General features: G+C 39.7%; 1 protein-coding gene across 1 annotated transcript; it reads right to left on the bottom strand.

The window, feature by feature from the left end:
* Window positions 1-4,925: 4,925 nt before the first annotated feature.
* Window positions 4,926-5,576, bottom strand: LOC113157092 (nanos homolog 1-like). Its single transcript, XM_026352397.1, has one exon. The coding sequence runs from the start codon at window positions 5,574-5,576 to the stop codon at window positions 4,926-4,928; it is 651 nt and encodes a 216-aa protein (XP_026208182.1).
* Window positions 5,577-9,399: the final 3,823 nt, after the last annotated feature.

Genomic DNA, 9,399 nt, shown 5'->3' with positions numbered 1-9,399 from the left:
ACCTGGCGAACAGCATCACCTTCACTCACACACGTGTATACGCGAGTGAAGGTGCTACGTCTATGACGTGCATACGTAGCGACGTAACGCTTTTCAAAATAAAATTTTCTGCTGGTTCTGCTGGAGGTTTCTTCCTCTAAAGGGATTTTTTCCTCTCCACTGTTGCCTAAAACTTGCTCAAATGGGATTGTTGGGTTAATTTTTTGTATAATTATTTTCTGTAAGGTCTTAAACCTTAAACACTGTAAAGTGCCTTGAGATAACTTCTGTTGTAAATTGGCGCTATACAAATTAAACTGAATTGAATTGAATAAGCATAGACATAGTAGTGTAGACAGTAATAACATCAAAACACACTGTAGAACTTAAATTGAAAGTGACTTAGTTACTTATCGTATACTATCAGGGTGGACACTGACTCTCTGTCAGTGAATCATTGTACAGGCTGATGGCTAAAACTGCTCCGCTGTTTGACCAGTGGGCTGTGGAGAGAATGTGAGCTGTTCTCCATAATGTTCAGCAGTTTGTGCAGCATCCTCCTCTCCACAACCTGCTCTAAAGGTTCCAGAGAAGCCCCCAGCTCAGAGCCAGCTTTCCTGATCAGCTTATTCAGTTTCTTAGTGTGGCTGGCTCTGATGCTGCTGCCCCAGCAGACGACAGCAAAGAATATCGCACTGGCTACAATAGAATGGTAAAAGATCTGCAGCATCTTGTTGCCCACAGTAAAGAACCTGAGCTTCCTCAGGAAGTAGAGCCTACTCTGTCCCTTCCTGTATACAGCCTCTGTGTTGAACGTCCAGTCCAGTCTGTTGTCCAGGTGAACTCCAAGGTATTTGTACCTCTCCACCACCTCCACCTTCTCACCCAGAATGGACACAGTGTCAAAGCCAGTTTTCTTCCTCCTGAAGTCCACAACCATTTCCTTGGCCTTGCTTACATTCAAGGTCAGGTGGTTGTTCCCACACCACTTCACAAAGCCGTCCACCAGACCTCTGTACTCGGTCTCCTCCCCACCGCTGATACACCCAACCACTGCAGAGTCAAAGTCCCACAGTGCTGTTTGCTTTGTCCAGGTGTGAGAGAGCTTGCTGAAGCAGGAAGACAATAGCATCATCTGCTCCAACCCGGGAGATTGGTGAACTGCAGTGGGTTTGGTGATGTCTCGACCTGAGGTCTTAAATGGGTCAAGCCAGTCTCTCCAGGACCTTCCTGATATGTGAGGTGAGGGCGACTGGTCTGTAATCATTTAGAGTATTTTGTCATAACACAGGTAAACTCCCTGGGTAGATAATATGGACGCAGATTTACAGCTAACAGTTCTATAATTAACAGTTAGCATTGCAGCTGCTGATTGCTGATTGAAATTTTTGGAAGCATAGGTCCAGAAGATTATAATGTCTAAGTATTTACTGAGATACATTAGCAAGGAGCCTGCATGTGATCAATACTTGACTGTCAAATCAAATTAATTCAGTAAAATTTAAAAAACCTTTTAACAAATTTATTGTTATGTAACATCAAACTGAACATGTGGCCCCTGATCCTGGTGGACTGGTCATATTGGGCTCTGAGACTAGCAACTTTCTGCAACTTTTCTTATCAGACACACTGCTGTGTCTGATATGTGCTCCCAGTGGATAATATGACCAAAACAGAAGGCTGACTATTTCAAATTAAAAACTCTTTGCTGGCCACTTTTCTCTTTTTGGACCTTTTTTATATTTGTCTCTTCCTTTTTCAGTCTCACTGTCACTTCAATTTAGCAGTTTAATTTCAGGACTACAGCCCTACTCTTACACAATTACATTAAATATTCTTTCATGTGGACAAAAAAGTGAGGAGCATATACTATGCATATGTATTCATACAGAAATCATAGTCCAGGAAATGCACAACAATCTAGGCAACAGTCAAATATAGTAGCTAAAGCTATCATGATTTTATAACTGTAGTACCAAGTAGATTTAATTGTGTGTCATAAATAAATAACAGATTGTCGACATTTTTGGTATTACTGTACTGTGGTGTACTTGGGTTTAAAAATCTTTGATTAGTATGATTAATAGATCCTGGGAGATATAATTTCATGGTAGCATCCATGTATTATAAATTATTATTATAGTAAAATAGTAAAAATTAAGAACCAAATTTAGATTTAGAATTGCAATTTTAATGCAATTTGCAATATCTGTAACAGAGTAAAAGATAGCCGTGTTAAAACGAGTTAAAGTTTGTATTTATATTTAGTTATTTGTCAGACGCTTTATTCAAAGAAACTATCAAGTGAGGTACAAAGCAGGAGACTATCTAGGAGGAGAGGAAAATAAATCTGACATAAGGACTTCTGGGAAAAAAGTTTCCGTAAATGAGATGTGCTTTTTGTTTTAGATCGCGAGAGTTCAAAAGTTTAAAAATGAGTAATCTCCTCTTTCCAAATGTCACCGTCGCCCACAGAAATGCGTCCACATGTGCTCGGATATTTTACACCATAACAGAAAAAGGTTCGTGTCTAGGTGTCCTATTTATAACGGTCTGCGACGTCATTACCATCAGTTCTCCATCATGCCTCCACCTGGACTACAGGTGATGGTTTGATCGGCGAACTTTTATAAGTTACTTTTCAGCTCCTTTTATACAGACATCTCCGTGTCTCAACATTTGTTGCAGCCACAGCGAAACACAATCATCGATTATTATTATTATTATTATCCACTCTGACATAAGACACATGTTGAATTAACACTATGACAACACCTGGAACAATGTTGCGCTACTTCAGCCAGAGCGGATGTGTATTCTAAGTTTTGTGTGCAATTACACCTTTGCCTCCGATATGATTTGTTCTGACGCCGACTCTTCTCTTATACTATGGTGATATAAAATACTCAGACTTATTTTAGTGTTAATCTGTTGGCTGGAGCTAGCGAATATGTTTTGTCAAGTAGCTGCTCGTAAATAGGTCCGCAATAAGAAGCAGTACAAAATAAAAGCACCGCACCGGAAATTCATTAATTTCAAAGAAAGTCCAAGAGGTTCTTTAATCATTTGTGCTGCTGTTCCAATTATAACAGTTATATGTTGTGTAGTTAGTTAGTTAGTTTGTATTAGTTGGTGGTGAATTCAATTTTATTTGTATATTGCCAAATCACTTCACAGTATAAGGTTTACAACCTTACAAAATATATTTGTGTAAAGAATTATAACCCAAGAATCCCATTTAAGCAAGCTTTAGGCAACAGTGGGGAGGAAAAACTCCCTTAAGAGGAAGAAACCTCCACCAGAACCAGGCTCATAGCAATTATATATTCTCTGTTAAATGTAACTGGATAAGTAAAATTAATGAAAAGTGGAAGAGAGATTTGATGCCGGGTTTATAAAATATAGATGAATAAAGTAGAAGCTTTACTTAACATCAACATCAAATGTGACTGACTACAGGTGCATATTTACTAGGCACCGTTTTTCACACAGTTGTAATATTTTGACTATGAGAATAAAGATGTAGGATGTGTAAACTATATGCTGGTATTTTTGCATTGTTCTATTGTTCTATGTGACGTAGGCTGACCGAGTTTTTTCTGCTAGTTTGTGTTAAAATTGAGAGAATTCAAGTTTGCTATAATACAGCCACAAGGGGGCACAATCCAGTGTCATGTTGTTCCAGTTCCAAGTCTGGATGAAGGCAGAGGGTTGAGTCAGGAAGGGTATCAGACGTAAAATATTGGCACAACCAAACATGTCAATCATCAACAATCATCAAGTTGTTTTACTATAATAAATAGTACCAGCTAGGTAGAGAAGTGAAAGCAGCTGGTTAGTGTGAAAGCGACTGGTTAGTGTAGTGGCAACATCTTCATCATTTCCTTCCTTTTTAGTTTCCCATTTTTAGACACATGACCTCAATCACCACACCAGACATCTGACATGAATAGTCAATTCAATTCAATTCAGTTTTATTTGTAGAACTATTTTTTACTATTGAAATTGTCACAACTTCTCAAATTTTTTATTGAAAACGATAGGGACCTTTTTACTAAATGTTTGCAGACTCTTAATTTTAATGTATAAAGTCTTCACTATATTGATCCGATAATAATACATTTGGCAGAACATTGCTTCGGTGCAGTCAGCAGCACATATCAAATAGACAGATACTGTGTTGGGAAACTGAACTTGACTGAACCTGTTGTCTTAGGGGTCGATCCTTTTCCTGGAAAAATGACTCTTTTCAATATATTCCCCTTTCTGAAAGTGCTACAATTAATATGTAATTACCATAATAATTTATGGCAGATTTGATCTGACTCACCGGGGGCAACTTAGGGTTCTGTAACTTGCCTAAGGACACTGCTCTACCTATTGAGCCACAGCCACCCTAGTTTAGATATTTATAACTTCTGGCATACATAAAGAAAAAACAACATTCACAAATGTTTTATTACAAACTGAGCTGAAATGCCATTTCTAGGAGCCACATTTACAGAATTCAACATGAAACAGTACACTCCCTGAACAGGTTTTTAGTCACACACGTCAGAACAAGAACAAGTCATTCATATTTTAAAAAAATTAAAATGCTGACATGTCGTTTACATGTTGTAGTGAAGTCATGACTGTGATTTTGATGTTAATTGAAGTAAGCCTTGAATGCCTTGCAGAACATGTCCTGTAATGCAGTTGGCCCCATTTTAAAAAATATGTAAAACAAACATTTTCTTTTGAAATCTCCTGACCAAACAGATGGTCAGGTGGTCCTAATTCTTTTTAAGTACCTTACAAAACATACACCAGCTGCGAAACAGTGCCAATTACGCTTTTTTGGAAAGCTTCCACACAGAAAACGTGTCAAAACATGCAAATCAACCTCAAACGTAAAACACACATAAATGCAGCAACATATTCGTGTTATTAAACAAATTCATACATTAAAAAAGGTTTGGGCCTTCTGTGCAACGCCGGACACACTGACGTTTTGTGTACAGGGGGGTGTACGCACTGTCCACTTTGGGACAGAAGCGCTTGGTGTGAGATTTGCTTCCCGTGGCTCCACACAGGGGACACACGTACTTTTGTAGGTACGGGCATAAAATCTCTCCTCTGTTGTTCTTCAGCCAGTGGGATTCGTACACCAATTCAGACTCCCCGTTGTGTTTGCAAAAAGAGCAGAACATGCCCTCAGGTCGTAGAGGTAACTTGGGCTGCTCAGGTGTTTTGACACGAGTCCTCCCCTTGAGGCCTTTTGTCCCCCGAAAACCCTGCAGACTTGGCGAAGATGATTTCAAATCCATCAATTTTAGTGAAGCTGCGGTATCGTCTGGTTTGTCACACAAACCTTGGGTCAAGTGCTGATGAGCCGAAGGATTGGACGGTGCAGCTTTACCAGGGAGATCCGGCGCACAATCCTCCGCAAATCCGTCGCGAATTTCCATGGATACCCGAGTCTTGCAAAGGTCATCAGACTCCGAGACTGGCAGTGAAAAGTCAGTGGCTCTGTTCCAGCCCTGGATCTCTCTGATTGTGTCCGACAGCCTCATGTAATCTCTCCAGGGCTGGAAATCTTTGCTGTGGGATTCCATGACGAGTCTCGAAAGCATGTTGTTCATGGCAACCCTCTTAGTGAAAGTTGGACTTCTTGTTTGCCACATTTCGTTCATTTTACAGCAGGTGGCGCTGCAGCCCTCTAGTGGGTGATGTGAAAATGACCGTAGGTCTCAAACCCTATACACTGAAGACAACATGGTTTGTTCAGCTGACAAATTTTAACACACAAAATGCCACAAACAAATCAAACCATGTGAAACCTGCATCCTCCTTGATATTTGTTGATGTTTAACAGTGAGACACGGACGTGGTAGCTGTCACAGGACAAATGACCGAGAGACTGATCTGAAGTGCTGAGAACGGACGCACAGTTGAGTTAGTCGTGAACTAATCATTTCTGTTTCCTGTCCTGCTGACTGAGCTTATGCAGCTGCTGCCATGTGGTGAAGGAAAGTACATGAACTGGAAATGAACGAATCACTCACTGAGAGGACTCAAGTCAAATTCTCATCTGCTTTACAGAAGCTAAAAGAGTCTTATGTTGCCTGTTGCCTGTATAATGTGATTTTTTAAATAACTATTTAAATTCTATTATTGATATATTGTGTCAATATAAAAAGACTTCTCATGTCAACACCATGTAATCCATATTGTGCCAGCACTCCAACCCAAGATGAACTGCAAAGTGGTGTGTCCTCAACAATGGCAGATCATTTTTAAAGTCTGATCTGACTCACTGTGGGCAATTCGGGGTTCAGTGTCTTGCCTAAGGACACTTGCATGTGACGTGGCAGCCAGGAATTGAACCACCGATCCTATGACGAGCAGACAATTGCTCTACCTATTAAGCCAAAGCCAACCAAACTATGTCATTATTCAAACACTGTAACCACTTTGGCCAAGAGACAATGATGACTATGACGAGATTCTTTAAAAATATGTATATCAGAATTCAAGTTCATTATTTCAAATTTACAGGTATGCCTCTCGTGCAGTATGTAGGGCTTCTCAGAGCTGTGCTTCTGAGCTTTCCTATGTTAAAGGAGAGTTATAGCTCTGGGTTTGTAAGTATTCTTGTTTTCCTGAAAAGTATATGTTACATAATGTCCAAAAGACTGGTACTGAATTGCTCAATAATTACTTTTTCACAGGTTATCTTTTTGTCACCATGTGGCAACTACAAGTATCAGTGACACGAATTACACCATTAAAATTGTCATTTAATTCAATTCAATTTTATTTGTAGAGCGCTATTTACAATTGACAGTGTCAAAAACAGCTTTACACAACCAAAGAACAGCACATGAACAGAGAATGTGTAAGAATTATAATAATCAGATTGTCCCTGATGAGCAAGCCGAGGGAAACAGTGGCAAGGAAAAACTCCCTGAGAAGGCAACAGGAAGAAACCTTGAGAGGAACCAGACTCAACAGGGAACCCATCCTCATTTGGGAGATTTATGGTAAATGGTGAATGGTCTGCACTTATATAGCGCTTTTCTACCTTGCTGGTACTCCAAGCGCTTTACACTGCATCTCATTAACCCATTCACACACACAAGCACACACATTCACACACCGATGGCTGAGCTGCAGCTGACCTGACTCACCGGGGGCAACTAGGGGTTCAGTATCTTGCCCAAGGACACTTTGGCATGTGACGTGGCAGCCGGGAATCAAACCACCAATCCTGTGATTGGCAGTCAACTGCTCTACCTTTTGAGGTAGAGGTCCTATAGTAAAAGATGTGGTTTGGCAAAAATGAAATGGACTAAGGTGATCTCTTTATTCATCCTTTAAGAGGAGAGAGAAAGGAAAACAACAACAAGCAGCAAGAACACTGGACAGGTCAACTGGATTCTGGAGATGACAGGCCGAGGATACCTGCAGAAAAGTACAGAGAGAGGGAGACAGAGAGGAGGAAACAAAAGATATTTACATATTTTTTTAACCCTTATAACCCTAACCCTGAAACTAATACTTCTCGTGCTTTATGTTTTCAAATAAAATGGCTCTCATCTGTTCATCATAAACAAGGTTACTTGGGCTTATGCGGTGGTGAGGAGGAAAATTCAGAAGTAATTCAATGTTTTAAATGTGTTTTATGCTTCCCTGGATAAAGCTGATATGTATAGTTATTATTATAACTATGCATTTCAAGAATGTGAGTCTTATTAATTCTTCCAGGATCCACTTAGTCCAACGTGCACAATCATCTCAGCTGCAGTGACGGCCATTGAGTGACCGTGCTAAGGTCAACGTCCGGATGGACAGAAACAAAGGGATTCTGGACCATGGTGCACTGGACATTTCTCTGGCTATGGGTTTTGTATTATCCCTGTACCACGTCTACAACATAGCCTATCCAGGTCAACTGAAAAAGACATTTTGTTTTTTTTGCTCTGCAGCTTGGAACTGACTACAACTGTAGCAATAGCTGTGCCAAGAGTGGCAAATGCACTTGCACTAATGCATTGTAGTTTGCCAGCATAGTGCACTAACAACAGTGCAACACTGGACAAAAAGTTCCACATAAAACTCTTAATTTATATAAATGTAAAGCTGCAGTGACAAAGTGATTGATTTATCATTTTAATAATTAAATAGTTTGAACTTGTTTAAATAAACATGCTAAACATTTGCTGGTGAGAATTTGCTGCTTATGCAGTCAAGACAGGAAAGTTAAGGTATTGTTGTTTTTCTAAATCATAGAATTATGAAATGAGTAAATTCTACACTAGGATCCAGGATGGTGGGTTTTTTTTTCTCATAACATACTGGCATTTTAATAAAGCATTCATTGATTGTTGAAGATTTCATTATTATTGGGTAAATAACTAATATTTCATTCTTAGTAGTTAGGATTAGTGGTTTTAGGTTTTACATTGACTAGTATGGCAAAATTTGCAGCCAAACAGTAGTGAGATCAACAAAGAGTCACAAACTGTCTTTTTGAGGTTTTAAACTTGGCCAAGAGAGATGTACACAAACAGCACACAAAACAATGTCAGTGTAGTTCTGAGTTTAACAGTCATATACATTCCTACATATAGGTTAACAATATCCCCGCCTACAACTCTCATCGGCTATATTCAATGACATGCACTTTTATTTAAGATTCAAAAAACTTTATTAATCCCAGAGGGAAATTGTTTTGCCTCACTACAGTTGTTCTCCACACAGACAGAAAGAAAAGGAACTACAACCAGGGAAGATCCAACACCAAAATAAATAAACAATAACATCAATAGAGAGAACTCAATATATCTACACAATATGTGAGTCAATAGTCACAGATAGAATGACAGCAATTATGTGAGAAATGTCAGTTCCCCCCACTACTTACAAAGGGGGTTGAGGAGGTAGGAGATATTTAATAAATATGTAATAATTATGGTATAGAACATATGCAATAGAACATTCCAGAACAAAGCCTGCTATCCTTCAAGGCGGAACATCACCCTCACTGCTGTATGAGTGGTCGGCAGAAGCTGGAATGGTCCAGCTTTGCAGAAAAATAAACCACAGGTCTTAACTGCCCACTGTGCTGTTATAAAATAACAGACACCTTGCATCCCTTGTTTTCATCTACAATTTGGATAAATGGCTGACTGGGACTGACCTTGCAACCACTGAACTTTGCCTGCCTCCCCGTGTCCTTCTGCGCTCTCTCTCTCTTCTCCTCCTTAGTTTTTCCTTTTTTTGGACGTGGCCAAAGACAACTTGAGGAAAACCTGGGCATTTCCTGATTCCTGGAGAAGTGAAATTAGAAGGCGTAGAGGTGGTGATAGAGGTTGTTTGAGGCAGTGGCGGGAAAGGCAGGAGTCCATGTGTGAGTCCAATTTCATTGCTGTGATG

Source organism: Anabas testudineus, unplaced genomic scaffold (genome assembly GCF_900324465.2).
Source record: "Anabas testudineus unplaced genomic scaffold, fAnaTes1.2 Contig234arrow_ctg1, whole genome shotgun sequence".
NCBI lineage: Eukaryota > Metazoa > Chordata > Actinopteri > Anabantiformes > Anabantidae > Anabas > Anabas testudineus.
The sequence above is the reverse complement of the archived record's forward strand: the minus strand, read 5'-3'. Positions and strand labels throughout refer to the sequence as shown.

Bases quoted from the DNA above. Each gene is read 5' to 3' on its own strand.
- LOC113157092 (XM_026352397.1), bottom strand. From the start codon at position 5,576: ATGGAATCCCACAGCAAAGATTTCCAGCCCTGGAGAGATTACATGAGG.